The 16263-nt window shown below is 49.4% G+C and overlaps 8 protein-coding genes across 8 annotated transcripts; 2 read left to right on the top strand and 6 right to left on the bottom strand.

The window, feature by feature from the left end:
• Positions 1-154: 154 nt before the first annotated feature.
• Positions 155-1081, bottom strand: N7487_009887 (fumarylacetoacetate hydrolase family protein; the record flags this gene model as incomplete). The annotated part of the gene is made up of 3 exons (XM_056877617.1): positions 155-582; positions 708-919; positions 1026-1081. The coding sequence occupies 3 exons, from the start codon at positions 1079-1081 to the stop codon at positions 155-157; spliced, it is 696 nt and encodes a 231-aa protein (XP_056726197.1).
• Positions 1082-2466: 1385 nt separating this feature from the next.
• On the bottom strand, positions 2467-4000 carry tif1 (putative eukaryotic translation initiation factor 4; the record flags this gene model as incomplete). Its single annotated transcript, XM_056877616.1, has 5 exons — positions 2467-3120; positions 3187-3545; positions 3605-3673; positions 3738-3812; positions 3967-4000. The coding sequence occupies 5 exons, from the start codon at positions 3998-4000 to the stop codon at positions 2467-2469; spliced, it is 1191 nt and encodes a 396-aa protein (XP_056726196.1).
• Positions 4001-4492: 492 nt separating this feature from the next.
• Positions 4493-6162, top strand: N7487_009885 (putative F-box and JmjC domain protein; the record flags this gene model as incomplete). The annotated part of the gene is made up of 2 exons (XM_056877615.1): positions 4493-4829; positions 4968-6162. The coding sequence occupies exons 1-2, from the start codon at positions 4543-4545 to the stop codon at positions 6160-6162; spliced, it is 1482 nt and encodes a 493-aa protein (XP_056726195.1). The 5' UTR covers positions 4493-4542.
• A 182-nt stretch (positions 6163-6344) lies between these two features.
• On the bottom strand, positions 6345-7212 carry N7487_009884 (low-affinity Cu transporter). The gene is made up of 4 exons (XM_056877614.1): positions 7122-7212; positions 6855-7059; positions 6527-6704; positions 6345-6467 (listed from the first exon to the last, which is right to left on the bottom strand). The coding sequence occupies exons 1-4, from the start codon at positions 7203-7205 to the stop codon at positions 6350-6352; spliced, it is 585 nt and encodes a 194-aa protein (XP_056726194.1). The 5' UTR covers positions 7206-7212; the 3' UTR covers positions 6345-6349.
• Positions 7213-7544: 332 nt separating this feature from the next.
• N7487_009883 (chromatin modification-related protein EAF6/MEAF6) lies at positions 7545-8516 on the top strand (the record flags this gene model as incomplete). The annotated part of the gene is made up of 3 exons (XM_056877613.1): positions 7545-7742; positions 7920-8147; positions 8253-8516. 3 exons carry the CDS (start codon positions 7545-7547, stop codon positions 8514-8516), a joined length of 690 nt encoding a protein of 229 aa, XP_056726193.1.
• Positions 8517-8847: 331 nt separating this feature from the next.
• ams1 (alpha-mannosidase) lies at positions 8848-12179 on the bottom strand (the record flags this gene model as incomplete). The annotated part of the gene is made up of 2 exons (XM_056877612.1): positions 8848-9475; positions 9526-12179. The coding sequence occupies 2 exons, from the start codon at positions 12177-12179 to the stop codon at positions 8848-8850; spliced, it is 3282 nt and encodes a 1093-aa protein (XP_056726192.1).
• A 319-nt stretch (positions 12180-12498) lies between these two features.
• N7487_009881 (uncharacterized protein) lies at positions 12499-13872 on the bottom strand (the record flags this gene model as incomplete). The annotated part of the gene is made up of 1 exon (XM_056877611.1): positions 12499-13872. The coding sequence occupies one exon, from the start codon at positions 13870-13872 to the stop codon at positions 12499-12501; it is 1374 nt and encodes a 457-aa protein (XP_056726191.1).
• Positions 13873-14746: 874 nt separating this feature from the next.
• N7487_009880 (uncharacterized protein) lies at positions 14747-15872 on the bottom strand (the record flags this gene model as incomplete). The annotated part of the gene is made up of 4 exons (XM_056877610.1): positions 14747-15020; positions 15073-15440; positions 15500-15604; positions 15654-15872. 4 exons carry the CDS (start codon positions 15870-15872, stop codon positions 14747-14749), a joined length of 966 nt encoding a protein of 321 aa, XP_056726190.1.
• Positions 15873-16263: the final 391 nt, after the last annotated feature.

Here is a 16263-nt window from a genome sequence, read left to right as displayed (position 1 = left end):
ATATTGCTATGGATGCACCCTTGATTTGTTTAAATAATGTATTTCAAATTTTTTTGGTCGTTTCCTAGGTGTATCCCTGGTAGATCATAGAATAACCCACCATATATACTTCTGGTCTCTATAAGTCAAAATATACAACCCTCATAGTACAAATCTAAGTCTCCTTGAACTCATACCGTCCCTCGCGATCCTGCACCTCAACCTCAATCCGACCCTCCTCAATCTCCTTCCCACCAACCTCGATCGATGCTCTCATAACATCACCCGCCTTAACCTGCCCAACACCCTTGGGCGTACCGGTAAGGACAATATCACCCTTCTCGAGCGTCATCACGCGCGAAATTTGCGCCAACTGCTGCGGAATGCGGTACAGCATCAGGCTAGTCGAGTCAGCCTGACGCTCGGTCTGACCAACGCTGAGGCGCAGGAATGCCTCGTGCGGGTTAGGGATGCGCGACTTGGCGATCTCCTGCGAGATAGGGAGGAAGGTGTCGAAGCCCTTGGCAATGGACCAGGGAAGGCCCTTCTTCTTTGCCTCGTCTTGCACGTTGCGGGCAGTCATATCAATAGCGAGGACGTAGCCTGTTTACCGTAATGGGTTTGTTTTGTTAGCGATTTGCTGCCTTCAAGCCCATATCCTTTGGTCCATCGATGTGGTGCACAAGTGCGGTATGCGCATTCGGGTCCGGATTGTATGCTGTACTCACTCTGAATCGCGTCCAATGCGGCCTTCTCATCATTGGGATCGAGATCGCGCACGGTCTTGCCGATCACCAGGCCCAGCTCGACCTCATAGTGCAGGCTGACGCCCTTGGGGCGGAGGACGGGTCCCGAGCCGGGGAGGAGGATAGATGATGGGGGCTTGAGGAAGAAGAATGGCTGCTTGGGGGCTGTGTTGTTGAGCTCGGTAATGTGATCGCTGTATCAACCCATCCTGTTAGCAATTGTGACCGAGGGAGAGAGAAAGCGACGCCGCTGTCGGAGCTCCCGAGGGAAACAAGGCGCTGGGAGGCAGGGAGACTCACGCGTAGTTACGGCCGATGCACATAATCTTGCGACAGTTGGCGCGGATGGAAGCCATTTTGGAGGGAATTGAAGCTATGCGATTGACAAAGAAGAGGAAGTAAGGAAAGAAGTCGTGGGGGTTAATCGGAGGTTCGGGTGTTCTCCGAAAGATGCGGAGAACTCCAGAGATGGCGGGATTCTGCGCCGACCGCTTGTATCTTTACCCACTCAGTGGAGGACTAAGATGGTGAAAGATAGGTGAAAACAAGGGAGAAAGATACCTAATTAACATATCTAATAAAATATAGAAAGTAATTATACGTAATCATTTAGGGTACCTTTGAACATAATGTTAGCCTCCGCTACCAGTGATATATTCCATGACTACTACATGGATTAAAGATCTTTATACTTCTTGAGATTGAACTAAATGAGGTATTATGGTATTATGTGCACAAATGTCCGAATACCATCAAAGTATTCCGTTGTATTATAACCTTTGTTCTTCAAGAATTGATATAATGGTCCTATATCAAGATACGACCATCGGCTCGCTAGTCCGAGCATCGGAACATGTGCCGAGTAATTCATGCTACAGAAGACAAATAAATTAGCAGATATGGAGTCAGTCAAGGCACTGCAAACACTACAAAGACTCAGAAATAACAAGCTGGAGGGCCTATTTATGGGCCACCTGGGTATGCATTCTAAGCGTTGACATATTAGCTGGCTATTTCTGGAGAGCGTCTGGATGCCAACTTTTGGCTTTGCTGTCTATGACCAATCGGACAGGGTTTCGTTTTATGAGAGCGTGCGAGTTTGTGAATGGTACAGGGCCTCAAGAAACTAGGTGTTGATTCTCCAATTCGTGACGAAGGTTTAGTCTACCAAGGGCAAATTTCCAGGCCGCGAGATGAGAGGCTCAGTCGCTGTCCAACGGACTCGAATTGCGCTTGTGTGCAAGTAGAGCCTTGCGACACTTGACAGTTTATACGACAGGTATCGAACACACAGAGAGAATTAACGACGGTTACACTATGTATAATCTATCCAATAAACAGAATACAGATTTTTTTAAGATCATTCAAGGACGACGCCCTGAGGAACAAGTCACATTTTGGCCCGGTCTATTGATTAAGTACGAGAATAGGTAGCATCCTTAACCAACAAGAGCGAGCTAGATACAGACAAGGAGGAAAAACAGAGGGAAATGCATAAAAAAATAAGAGAAAACGGAGCAGCAAGAGGTGAACGCAAACATGTCTCATCTCCGTTGGTGCAAGACATAGGAAGCCATAGCAAGGACCGGGAAAATAACCGGGGCGTCGACTTGTCGACTCAATATGCGAAAGCATAGCCCCATTCATTTCCCCGGCACACTGCAGGCAGAAACGCAGAAAGCCACTTTTAACGCAGATTCTGCGATCGTAAACCGCATCAAGACGTCAAGAGTTAGGGTGTTTAGATGAGGTCAGCCACGTTCATGGGCATCTCCTCAACCTGGGTGGAGTAGAACTGCTCGATCTCACGGAGCATGCGAACATCGTCAGCGGTGACGAAGTTAATGGCAACACCCTTACGACCGAAACGACCACCACGACCGATACGGTGAATGTAGTTCTCACGGTTGGCGGGGAGATCGTAGTTGATGACCAGGGAAACCTGCTGGACATCGATACCACGGGCCAGAAGGTCAGTGGCGATCAGGACACGGGAGGAACCGGAACGGAACTCCTTCATGATAACATCACGCTGGCCCTGCTCCATGTCACCGTGCATAGCGGAGACAGTGAAATCACGGGCAGTGAGCTTGTCGGTGAGCCAGTCGACCTTTCGGCGGGTGTTGCAGAAGATGACAGCTTGGGTAATGGTGACGGTCTCGTAGAGATCGGAGAGGGTGTCGAGCTTCCACTCCTCCTTCTCAACGGCAATGTAGAACTGCTTAATACCCTCAAGGGTAAGTTCCTGCTTCTTGACAAGGATACGGACGGGGTCGCGCATGAACTTGGTGGTGACCTCAAGGACATCCTGGGGCATGGTAGCGGAGAGCAGGGTAACCTGGGTAGACTGGGGAAGCAGCTGGAAGATGTCGTAGATCTGCTCGGTGAAACCGCGCTGAAAAGAAAAAAAAAAGTTAGAACCGATTTTTTGATACACATAATATCAATTGTAATAACTTACGGACAGCATCTCATCGGCCTCGTCGAGGATGAAGAGCTTCATGGCGGTGGTGGACAGAACACGGCGCTGGATCATGTCGTGAACACGGCCGGGGGTACCGACAACGACCTGGGGGCCGGCGCGGAGAGCGTTCATATCCTCACGGACGTTGGTACCACCGATACAGGCGTGGCAGTCGAGGGACATGAAGTCACCGATGGCGACAACGACCTTCTGGATCTGCTGAGCCAACTCACGGGTGGGAGCAAGGATCAGAGCCTGGCAGGCCTTGACCTCAGGGTCGATCTTCTGCAGGGCGGAGATGGAGAAGGTAGCGGTCTTACCGGTACCGGACTGAGCCTGGGCGATAACATCGTTGCCTGACCTCACAGGTTAGGCGCAAATTTCAAAAGTGGGTTGGGAATGAAGCAAAACTCACCCTTGATGATGGGCATGATGGCACGCTGCTGAATAGCGGAGGGACGCTCGAAACCGTAAGCGTAGACACCTGGTATCCCACCGTTAGTAAATTTTTTTTCAACCCCACCTGATAAGACGAAGGGGGTACATACCGCGAAGCAGCTCGGGCTTCAGGTCCATAGCGTCGAAGGAGTCGGTAACCTCATCGTAGTTAGACTCGATCTGCCCTGTTAAAAGAAAAATGCAATATTAGCCTCCATCTTCATATCGTGCCTTCCGTATCTGACGCCACCCAAAATTGAATGCGCTCGCGGTTGCGACTTCCAGTGAAAGCAAAATAACGGATCTTTGATCAAAAAGTAACGGGGATATAGTACATACCCTCGGCGAGATCCTCAAGACCCTTGTCAGCCATATTTGCGGTTTGATAGAAAGGATCACAGACGTCTGTGATCGGTGTGGTGGGGTAGTTTTAGCGAACTTGTGGAGGTTCGCTGCGTGGGAAAGTTGACTTCTAGTACCTCAGACTCTTTATTAAAGAGTCTTTTTATAGGATACTAGGAAAGGTTGACAAAAGTGGTTGGATGTGAAATTCACAAATGGGGTGGGAGGAGAAAGAGAAGAAAAGCGAAAAAAATCAGATGGCCACAACTGCGGCGCCATTTGCTACGCTTTTTTTTTTTTTACGGGGCATTATCCCACCGCTTTCCTAATTGGATGTGGCCAAGCCCAAGCGAGTTTAGAGTGGACATGAACATGAAAAACATCTTTCTTGTTGACTATATTTTATTCATTTGAATTGGTTATTGATGGGAGCAAATTGTTGCTTGAATCAATTTCTTAGGTTTTATCAATTCAGTTTCTCTTTTTTTCATTTATTTGGTGAACTACCTTCCAGTTTGGTCAGGTCGCCACTAAACAGGATATTTGAAGCCCTAAAAGTGCCAGCCTCAGATCATGCCTGACATAACATCATTGCCGAGTCATCCACCACCACAGGATGCAGAGATCATAAAGGAGGCCATTCCCTCCCACCCGCTAGGTGTGAAACCAAGTGGAAATGCTCTGTTGGCTACCTGGAGTCTTCGTAACGCCATAGGGACCTTTCAACATCTGCCAGATGAACTAATCCTGTTGTTGTTGGAGGGCTTTGATGGGCCAAGCCTGTTGAAAATCGGGCGGACATGCAAGGCCTTCTATGCCTTTACCCGGGCTGAAGAACTGTGGAAGGCGCTGTTTGTTCGGTAAGCCACAAGCCAGCAGATCCAAGTTGAATTATGTAGATCCAAGTCATGTTTTTGGTCTTGAGCCCTACCCTTATTCATATAATATAATAATTTCCCAATGAACACCAATGATATCCGTACTAAGTCTGGTTGCAGTGACCCAAGAGAAGATTTCACATGGCGAGGGACATGGCGGTCAACATATCTCAATATCCCTGCCTCCAAAGTGCCCATGGTGGACTGTTCCCAGCTATTCTCCGATTCTCTCTACCGGCCGTTCAACTGCGCACACATCTCACTCGACCCGTATGTCTCCAAGATCCCGGTGCGGAACCAGATTGCACGTCTTCCAGACCTGTCACCAGAGGAATTCCAAGCAAGTTGGACCGACCGACCATTCATCCTGACTGAGCCTGTCAAGGCCTGGCCAGCATATAAGAACTGGACTGTGGGGTCACTACTCGCTCGATACGGAAAGACCAAGTTCCGCGCCGAAGCCGTAGACTGGGCCATGCGCACTTACGGCGACTACATGGCGGACAACTCTGACGAGAGCCCGCTGTACCTATTCGACCGATCATTCGTCTCCAAGATGGGACTGTCCGTGGGGTCTCCAGAAACCACACCCGACGCATCGTACTGGCCCCCAGCATGCTTCGCCGAAGACTTCTTCTCCGTGCTCGGTGACGACCGCCCTGATCATCAGTGGTTGATTATCGGTCCCGAGCGGTCCGGCAGCAAGTTCCACAAAGACCCCAATGCTACCAGCGCATGGAATGCCGTGCTACGTGGTCCTAAATATTGGATTATGTTCCCGTCTAGCACGAAACAGCCCCCGCCCCCGGGTGTCTTTGTGTCGGATGACCAGAGTGAGGTGACTTCTCCGCTAAGCATTGCCGAGTGGTTACTGGGCTTTCATGCTGAAGCCCGCCGGACTCCAGGCTGTGTGGAAGGTATCTGCGGCGAGGGTGAGATCTTACACGTTCCGTCTGGGTGGTGGCATTTGGTCGTGAACCTAGAGCCGTCGATCGCTATCACGCAGAACTTTGTTCCCCGAGGCCATCTTGGAGCTGCTTTAGATTTCTTGTCTAACAAGCCAGACCAGGTGTCTGGGTTCCGGAAAAACGTGGCTAACCCATGTGAGCGGTTTATGTCCGGTATGCGCGAGGCATATCCCGAGCTGCTGGAGCAGGCTTGGGAGGAGTTGCAGAAGAAGAGTGAAGGCAAGAAGCGCAAGTGGGAGGATATTGTTCATGGGAAAACAGAGGACACCCCTGATGGACAAGACACCGAAGGAGGTGGATTCAGTTTTGGATTTGGTGATGATGGGAGTGATGTGGAAATTCCATGAACTATATGAACTATTACTGCAGTATGGAGAGATTGAATTGATGGAACCACAAACCAGCACAGTCTCCCGCCGGAAGGGGCTTCTAAACCCATCAATTCCAATCCGAAAACCAGTTCAAATTACTGACCATTGTTCTTTACACCTGCCTCTGAATCTGCAAATACGCCAATGCCCTGGATTGCATCCTTTAATGACACGCGATTGTCTTTTCAGCTGGCGTCCCATCGGAGAAAACCAAGTACCCAACAAACGCGCCCACTGCAACTGCGATCATGACCTGCCCATTATATGTCATGAAGAGCAGCCTAAACCAGGAAGTCAGCAAGCTAGGACGAAGCCAGAGGGATTGTTGGAAGGCACTCACATGATGAAGAAGCTATAGAACACCTGGATGGCGTATAAGGCCGCCGTGATAAGCTTGCCCTTGCGCACCAACGCCGCTCTGTTATCCCTTCCTACAAGCAGTGGTGAGCTTTCGTGGTGAGTGTGAGGGATTGCATCCGCCAGGCCGTTGGCAATGATAGGGTCGGCGATCTCAGCGTCTGCAGAGAGCCAAGGCATCAATAAGAAAGAACCTTGCTCATTCAGAGTATACCATCTCCCTATCATATCTCCAAAACATAGCAGGAATTATTGCAAATGTAGTATGCTTGACATTGTACTTTGACCCACAAAAAGAGCAAATCACTTACCCCCAGTAGTGGCAGTAGTGCCCAGGAACGCACTGAGCTGCTGTGCATGGGCAGCCTCGTATTTCCGAGTCGCTGATCGTACCCCCTCGTAGCCCGCAGCAAGGATAACGATAGCGATGAGGGAGAAAAGAAAGGAGAAGGGACCGGTGACATGCCAGCTGCGGAAGATGATGCACAAATTCTCGGAGGACCAGGTGAAGAGCATCTACGATTCAGACATTCGATATTAGCATGGGATCAAAGCAGACCGAAGGCTATATATCTCACATTCATATTGCATTTCGCACCCATATCCATATCGCCGTGGCCCATATCACCGTGACCCATGTCCATGTGCATCGAGTGGTCCATCTTGAATAGTAGTAAATAACCACGCAATAAAAGTAACAAGAGCCTTATTATGTTTCAATAAAACAAATGACAATATACTCATAAGAGAGCAGTTGGTACGAGGAGAGACAACTAGCAAAGCACATCATAGCTGACGATCAAGGAGGGGGATGCAAACAAGACAAACGTTGATAAGATCTCCCAGCGGCTATAACTCTCTTAGTCCCCAACGCGGTCATTGACTACGCACTGACACAATTTCCACCCCAATCTCAACTACCTTTCGCCCATTCTGCGCATGCCATACGTGCCTTTGACGTAAAGCAAATATCCTCTCCATTGCGTTTCAACCCTCCAATAATGGCAGACACAGCACCAGCTCCAACACCCGCGTCCACGACCACCGGAGCTGCGGCGCCCACAGCCGGCGCAACAGCAGGGGCACCGAATGCGCCTGCCGATCAGAATGCCGCGAGTCGCGGGTTACCATACTACGAGAAACTGCGCCGCGAGCTGAGGGACACACTACAGAAAAAGCGATTAATGGATAAGAGCATGGTGAGTGCAGTCTCGCGCGTTCTCGTCTTCTAGGGACCGGACGTGGTTACTTTTCTAGTATTTTGTTTCTTTCGCTGCGCGAGCATGTTCTCCAACCCCACACCGTCTCGCAATATCCACCCATGAACGTGTGTAAACAGTTCCACCATGATGTGTTGCTAACACACCTCTCCCCAGGCCCAACTCGAAGACCAAATCTTCCGCTTCGAACAATCATACCTGGAAGAAACTACCGCCGGAAACATCATCAAGGGCTTCGATAATTACATCAAAGGCTCCGCGAGCGGGTCGAGTCTCGGCGCCTCAGGACTGGGTCTGGGTGGTAGCATGGCCGGGTCGAGGCGAAAGGCGCAGGTGACGGAATCGGATCGAGTTTTCTCGCGGAGCTCGGCGAGTTACATGCTGGTATGCTGAACCGAACTTACCAAGGAACTACCCGCCTTGAATACCAAGTATGGGGGGTTTTTTTTATTTGGACTGGGGACTAACGATCATTGTTTGTGTCCGCAGGATTCCCCAGGACCCTCCTCCGTACAAACAACGCCTTCCCACGCAGCGACGCCGACATCTACGACTGGTGGAGGCATGTCCATGAAGGTTGACCCGTTATCCGTTTCCGCTAGCGGGGTGAAGAACTCGAATGGCTCGTCAAAAAACAAGAAGAAGGCGACCGGCGGGTCGAAGAATACCAAGGGAAAGAACCAGACTGAGGATATATCCGACGAGGACAAGCCTTCTGTTAAGCGGTTGAAAATCAGCTACGGGAGAGACTGAGTCTTCTTGCGAGATTTACTCTTTATATCCTGCGTTCGTCTTGCATCTACTTGGCTTTTTCGGAGTTGGTTGGTTTGTCTTTTCGCATGACTCCTGGGAGGAGTCGTGTTGCTGGGCGTAGCGGGAAATGGGAATGGGATTTATCTGTCTTATTACACCTACGATGCGATATCATGTAAAATCACGAACTTATACAGACAGCGTTTGTCGGATATATCATTTGTTTCATTGCTTCCAATTGAATGCGACACGAGCTAGGTACATAAAATGGGTGCCTTGCGATACTCCCTAGGCTTGGTTAAAAACTGCCACTCGAATATGTTCCTTACAATCACAGCTGCAGTCGGTACGTAGCGACCTCAAACGCCCTCAACTCAATCTTGATCGCCGAATGACTATCTTCAGTGGCAATGTCAAGCCCGTCATTCTCAACATCCTCGAGAATATTGCACTTGAAAGCACTCTTCACAGGCAATGTTGTCTCAATGGTACCACGAGCCTTACCACCAAGTGATTCATAGACACGCAGGATAACACTCTTCCCGGGACGGGTAGGAGTACCATCCCACGAAACATCGGCATCATCCTCACCGCGCTTGACAACATCCAGAATCAAGGAAGGCGCGCCCTTGATAGACAGAGATTTGAATAGGGCATTAGAAGCAGATGCTTTAGGGCCGGCCTTTTCAACAACGAGTGGGTTATTGAAATTGAAGCCTGCGCGGATTGTTCGGGCATCAAGGGCACCGGCGTGAGGAAGAATTGCATAACGAATGTGGTGGCGGCCCATGTCAGCGTGGGCGTCTGGTGCCTTCGGGGCACGGAGCAGCGAAAGGCGCATCAGGTTACCGCATGTTGCAAAGCCATATTTAGAGTCGTTGAGGATGGAGACTCCATAGCCGTTTTCAGAGAGGTCGGCCCACTTGTGACAGCAGACTTCGAATTTGGCCATGTCCCAACTGCAGAGTAATTAGTATCGTTGTGAAGTTTGTAGAAAGTCAGTGCATACCTTGTGTTATAATGGGTCGGGCGCCTAACGATGCCATACTGGGTCTCGTAGGATGCCTCGGTGTTGGTGATATCAACGGGGAACTCGACCTTGAGGAATTTCATGGTCTCTTGCCATTCCACCTCGCTTTCCATTTCCACATATGAGGGCTCATTAGATGTGGATGCCGACAGGCTGATTGTGGTCTTAACCCAGCTCTTGTCGCTGATCTGTGTCTCAGTCATGACACTCACCCGGTGAGGGTCATTTTCTACAATGGTCGTCTTACCCCCGGGCAACTCCTTTCGTGACTCGAGATGGAACACCTCGACATCCCATGCTTGCCAGTAAAGAGGCTTGTCGTCGAAGATGACTAGCTGGCCAGCCTTGCGGTCCTTCGCGACGATCTCTCTATCGGCTTCCACATCGTACAAGGATGTGATAACCCCGTCCTGAACATCAACCCTGAGCTTACCATTCTCCAGACGGAAGACACCAGCTTTGACCTCGGCCACGGTCACCGAAGTGGTTGTCTTGAAGTCAGCTGGCTGAACTTGCATCACCCCAGTTGTACCATCAGCCACGGCATATCTGGATCCATTGTAAGCGGCGGACACCGCTGGAGGAATTGCAACGACTTCTGATCGGGGCCATGGCAAGGTGTTGAGAGCCATGAAATTTCCACCCGTGAAATCGCCAGTGAGTCCCAAAGCCTCGAGAGCATCCTTTCGCAGCTTAGCTCCGGTCTCAAAGATCTCGGCATACAACTTGTCTGAGTCGTCATAGCACATCTCGATGGAGCTTCCCGGCAAGCAGTCGTGGAACTGACAAAGAAGGGTTCCTTCCCACATCTCGTCAATCTCCTTCTTGGGATATTGATATCCACTATTGGAAGCACTGATGGTTGCAAAGGTCGCAAGAAGCTCGATCTCACGCAGGAGGAACTCGGACTTGCGGTTATTGCGCTTGTTATTTGCTTGAGTGGTGTATGTTCCGCGGTGCAACTCAAAGTAAAGCTCGCCGTACCAGGTAGCAAAATCAGTGCCAGAGGCAGCCTTTGCCTCCAACTTTGCAAAGAAGTCATCTACTGACTCGCCCATTTGCACTCGGGGCAATGAGCCGACTTGATCACTGAGACCACGGCAGCGACGCAGCTTTTCGAGGTGCCCAAAGGTCGGGCCACCACCTCCATCGCCTTTTCCAAACACAAGTAGCGATGTCTTGTCGTTGTCTAGCGACTTATGCTGAGTGACACTACGCTTGACATCACCGAAGTGTGCTTCAGCCGTGTAGGTCTCGGCAGGGGCCATGTGGCACATGACTTGGCTGCCATCAAGCGCAACCCATTGGAATGTAGTGTGAGGGAAGTTATTGATGTTGTTCCAGCTGAGCTTCTGGGTAAAGAAGCGGGTCATTCCAGCCAGGCGGCATATCTGAGGAATCTGGGTAGAGTACCCGAAGGTATCTGGCAACCAGAAAGTTGTGCTTCTCTTACCGAAGTTTGCCTCGAAGAATCGCTGTCCATACAAAAACTGTCTGACCAGCGACTCTCCACTTGGCATGTTCGTATCGTGTTCGACCCAGCTCCCGCCGATAGGCTGGAAGTTGCCCTTCTTTACCCAGCGCTTCACGCGATCAAAGACGGATGGATAGTACTGCTTAAGCCATTTGAACTGCTGAGCCTGAGAGCAAGCAAACCGGTGCTCTGGATATCGTTCCATCAGATCACATTGGTTGGACCACGACCGTGCTACCTTTCGCTTAGTCTCGGCCCAAGGCCACAGCCAGCAGGTATCAATGTGACAATGGCCAATGGCATAAACTATTGGCTGCGTGTTTGTGTCGTAAACATCGGACGAATCCACTTTGTCGCCGAGATATTTTCTAGCAATCTTCCGGGCCTCGTTAATAGCCTCGTTGCTTCCATTACCGGCAATGAAGGTATCGATAATAGAATTTGCCACGACATTGGCTTCATGCGACTCCCACGACTCACTTGGGAATTCCCGAGCGGCATCTCCAATGATCCAAAAATCATAGAAAAGTGCTCTGGCAGCTAGATTTACCGCGGTGATTCGCGCCGTGCTGAGCGTGAAGTGTTTATCGGGATTTGGTGGCTGGATTGAATCGCCACCAGGAGCATTACCAAACATGCCATTGCAAGCCATTTCAATATAGAAGGTATGCTCCTTCCCATCACACCAGCCTTTGGGGAGAACAAACTCGGTCCGTTCACCACCTCCAGTCAAGCCCTGCAGTGGGTGACCGTCCTCTGTCCAGATCAGACCTTCGTTGTTGGCATCCCAGTGGAACTCTAGATGTTCTCGTTGAAGCATGTCCTCGGGCACTGTGAGGTGAATCCGGAACCAATGTGTGGACCAACTGGGGCCAAAAGAGGCGCCTATATGAGTTGGCTTGAATTCCTGAGAGGTCGCCTCTTTGAAGGTCGGTCGCTGTAGGTCCGGAACCGAGTAAACAGAGAGCTTGACATGGTCTTCGTCCGAGTTTGTAGCTTCGTGATACTTTGAGACGAGGTTCTGACCTTCATACTGGCCGTTCGATGTGAACTGGTTCAGGCGATCGGTGTAGATCTTCTTGATACGTTGGCCGACCGGGCGTTCAGCTAACTGGGGTAAAGCTGGAGGAGCGGGGCGAAAGGGAACTTCCCCACCCATGATGACGGTTTTAGATTGTTAGGAAAAGACAACAAACAATGGTGTTTTAATATGATTGAATGAAAAACTAAGTAGTAATAGTTAAGGAACTGAGTAAAAGACCAGGGTGAGAGAGATGAAGGAAGGAGACTCTCAAAGTTCCCAAATGCGGAGGCATGACGGAATGCGGAGACGGTGATCGACAGTGCTACCGTAGACCCTCAACTATGTGCCTTACGTGCCTGATGTGCCTGATGTGCCTGGATACGGATGTATATATGTAGTATCCAAATATCAGTGTCTTTTTGATAATAATTCACATTGCTTCAACATAAATCCCTTACCCAATATACCTGGCATACTTCGTAAACTCCCCATCCCCCTTTAACCGTTCCCAATCTTCATCTCTCAGACAGATACCAACAGGCATCTCACCAGCCGCCGATCGAGGCATCAAGTACCCCAAGCCCTCAACGGGTGTAAAATGTGGTCTCCGCACGGCTTCAGGCTTACCCAATCCTAGATTGAAGTCGAGATCATAACAGCTAATTCTCGACCACGAGCTAAGCATAACATCGGATGAAACATTGACCGTGGCGGTAAAAGACGCCTTGGTCTTGTCAGCTGAGCGGCTGAGAAATGTGGCGAGGGCACGGGTACTGAATACAAGATCATTCTTCTTGGGATCGAGCTGGGACCGAAGCTCAGCGGCAACGATACCCAAAGGCTCTTGGGATAGTTTCTGAATAGTATGGGTGTTGTATGTCAAAGTCTGCAGGAGGCCTGGATAGCCTTGCGGAATACCAAAACGCTGTCTCATGTCGACTGCGCGTGTAAACAACGATTCAGAAGTTGCTTCCAGACGAGAAGCCCGGGCGCGAGCGATAGATTTCCAAATAAAAGCGCTAACAGCATCATCCGTAGAGATGAAGTCCGTGGAGGCGGGCAATGTATTCGTGGTGAGAGCTTTGAGGGAAGCAAGCTGTGCCGCGGAGATTTCGATGTAAGCCCATGTAGATTTGGGGGGTGTAACTGGATCCGATACAACATCTCTGACGCTTGGTGGGGGTTTCACAATCTGGTGAGCGAGCTCGGGGCCCGGGGTGTACGAGTCATCCAGTAGCGGGATTGCATGGCTCCGATCCATGTTACCAACTGTAAGCTCCTCGCTTGTGAAGGGCTCATTGTGGCAAGCCTTGGACAGCAATCCGATGATAAAATCTTGGCCAGTCATATCCATGACATTATGTTGAGCAACCAGCGTGAGCATTAAACCGCCCTTGATGAAATTCGCCTGGACACAAAACACCAAAGCTGACTCGGTCGTGATACTTGGCAAGTTTCCCGGTAGGTTTAGAGTCGTGCAAGGAGCAATAACGTTCTCGTCGAGCATGGTAAACGGATACTTGGCCTGGCAAAGCCCGTCCATTGTCGGCGCGGAGGAGTCATGTCGTAGATCTTTCACCACGAGCTGGATTTTGTCGAGGGGAGATATTTTGAAGACACCCGTATTACCATCCCCTGCGCCCTCGTTGATAACTTGGCCAGTAAGCCATGGGAAACTCTTTGCCAACCGGTCAAGTCCGTTTGTTAAAGTATCGATGATGGCGTCATGAGAAGATGCCTCGGGAACACGGTAAATGGAACATATTTGTGTGTACAGTTTGTAGAGGCCTGGAGTCTGGCCTAGTATATCAAGAACGTCGTTTGTCATTGTGTAGAGAACAAAATCAGTTTTGACGTCTCTGAAGTCTTCTGTTCCTGTCGGGTGGATATATAACCAACATTACCCCACCAAGTCTTCACGAGTCAATATTGCTCACACGAATCATTCAGAAACTACTCCAATTTGAGAATAACACTGAAAGGGTAAATTCGGATATATATCTAAATTTATTTTTAATCACAGAACCCTGTCGAATTAATTCACGCCCGAAGAATGTGGACCCCGCTATGCATGTTATGGGTGATATCAGACACATCTGTATGTCTTCCCCACTCTGTTTCTGAGTTGGGTGGCTGTAATAATCGTGGCTTTTGGTAAAGCGTCGCTACAGATCCAGAATATCAACGGCAGAGGGCTGCTTTTATGCTAGTTCAACGGAAATGTGATCTTGCAGACGTCGATGGACTTGGGACGTATGTGAGTGCCAATAATAATGGCGTCTCACTGCACGCAAATTTTGGATTCGTTGATTATAGTAAGGCCAGCCAAGAGACTACCTTAAACAGACTGAGTATTGCGAGAGGAGCCGTGGAGAAATGTTGGACATACATTCAATAGTATTGTCGACGCTTTTGGCCTTTGGTAGCAGTGAAGAAGGGCAAGGTATCACAAAAATTTGGAAGTTGTGCCACATAAGAGCAGCCTAAAATCGAGAACTGCTATTAGGCCACCACAGGCCTTTTAAAGCTCAAAAGAATTCCAAAATATGCCAGCTAAACATGAAACTGCTGGAGGCAGAGGTGGGCATAAAATCACCACATTCCCCCATTTCTCCTATACCACTCCATTATAAACTTGTCCATTCGACCAAGCTGGGTAGCGTGGATGTTGATAATCTAATGGGTATATAATCACGCTACCTCTAAACAATTAATTTGGATGTTGATCGATCTCCTGAGTTGGTGTGACCCGAAACGGAATTCTCAAAAAAGTCCGAAACCACACCGGCCATCATGCCTGTCTGGAGCTCGGCGAGGACACGTTTGAGGGCCGGGATGCAGGTGCAGAGAATTGAGGAGCTGAGGATTAATTGTAGCCAGATGGCTGGCATGAGGGCATTCCATGTTTCATCTAGAGGTTTGGAATTATAGAGTGGTGGGAGGGATCGTAGACCAGCAATGGTGAGAGCTAGAACGCTGTGTGGGATTAGATGGAGATTTTATCGAGGTTGGGAGATCGGCTACTCACAGGATCCGCGTCGCGAACAGGGCAGAGATTTGGTGGCGTTTCCACCGTATTATCTGGACTTGATGTAGTAGAGCAACTGGCAGTCCAATAATTACTACATCTAATAACATGTGTATGCTTCCCAACGCGATATATAGAACTTGTTGATTCACACATCGCTCGGGGCTGGAGTTCCACGGTTGTGGTTCATTGCACTGTTTTCCGAGCGCTATGAGTGCAGCTAGGGCCCAGGTACTGATCAAGCCCAAAACAACCTTGCATGCAAGCGTTATTTTTTCAAAGGGTTGCAATGACAGGACGAGAAGTGCAACGGCGGCCTTGGAGCACCCTAAGACGAGAACGGCGAGAAGATGACTAGCGAAGAGTGTCTTGATAATGTTAGAGAATATACTCTCAAGGTTTGGAGAAAGGTGCTTCACGTTCTGACCTGGCTATACTTTTCAAATGAGGCATTGCTCAATGCATATCGATGCTTACCAATACCATGGGAACTGGCTACATTCACACAAACAGTCTGAGGAATAAATATGATCTAGTGGATTGATCAGAAAATAGCAATCATTGAAAGCGAAGGCACTTACACAACTGAGAAATAGAGTTGAATCGCTCCAGGAAATTTTGCGCAAAACACGAATGCGAGATATCAAGGTCACTGTTGTCGCGAGAATGGTGATAATAAGTAGAATAGTGCTCACGGTGATAACCCAAGCGCCATGATCATTATCGGTGACAGGTAAGAGCGGCGGTAAGAGAACCGCTATGCTGGATGACATGGCCGTCGAAATATTCTCGTTGGACATAGTTGAGCAAAGTCATGTATATGCCAAAGGTTAGCAGAAGAGACATTATATGTTATATGCAGACCCCAACCACTGTCCGAGTACCCTCATATCGGGTTCTTTATTGGATCTTCTAGACCACTGGAGGCACACGAGCACGATCGTTTCTGTCTTGCGACTGATCAGTCTATCTCAAGTTCCACAACCGTGCATCTTTCGGTCCCACCTCCAAAGCAGGCCGGATACTGGTTCTGCAGCATACGCCGATCCCATACAGGCAAGACAAAGACAATTTACCGTGAGACAAGGATTCTGCATGATCCTTGTTTTTGGATTCATGACCTCCACGTCGGTTTTGCTTTTTCTTTCTCCGATCTTCCTTCGGGACTTGTCCAATGTTCTGTTTCTTGTC

This window comes from Penicillium crustosum, assembly GCF_028827405.1.
Source record: "Penicillium crustosum strain IBT 35664 chromosome Unknown utg000004l_segment0_segment0, whole genome shotgun sequence".
NCBI lineage: Eukaryota > Fungi > Ascomycota > Eurotiomycetes > Eurotiales > Aspergillaceae > Penicillium > Penicillium crustosum.
The sequence above is the reverse complement of the archived record's forward strand: the minus strand, read 5'-3'. Positions and strand labels throughout refer to the sequence as shown.

What these genes read in the sequence shown, in the direction of transcription:
- N7487_009884 (XM_056877614.1), bottom strand. Translation starts at nt 7,205, where the DNA reads ATGGACCACTCGATGCACATGGACATGGGTCACGGTGATATGGGCCAC. An exon ending in GTGCGAAATGCAATATGAAT is followed by an intron (nt 7,060 to 7,121) that starts GTGAGATATATA and finishes TCTGAATCGTAG; the next exon opens with ATGCTCTTCACCTGGTCCTC. An exon ending in CACTACTGCCACTACTGGGG is followed by an intron (nt 6,705 to 6,854) that starts GTAAGTGATTTG and finishes GGCTCTCTGCAG; the next exon opens with ACGCTGAGATCGCCGACCCT.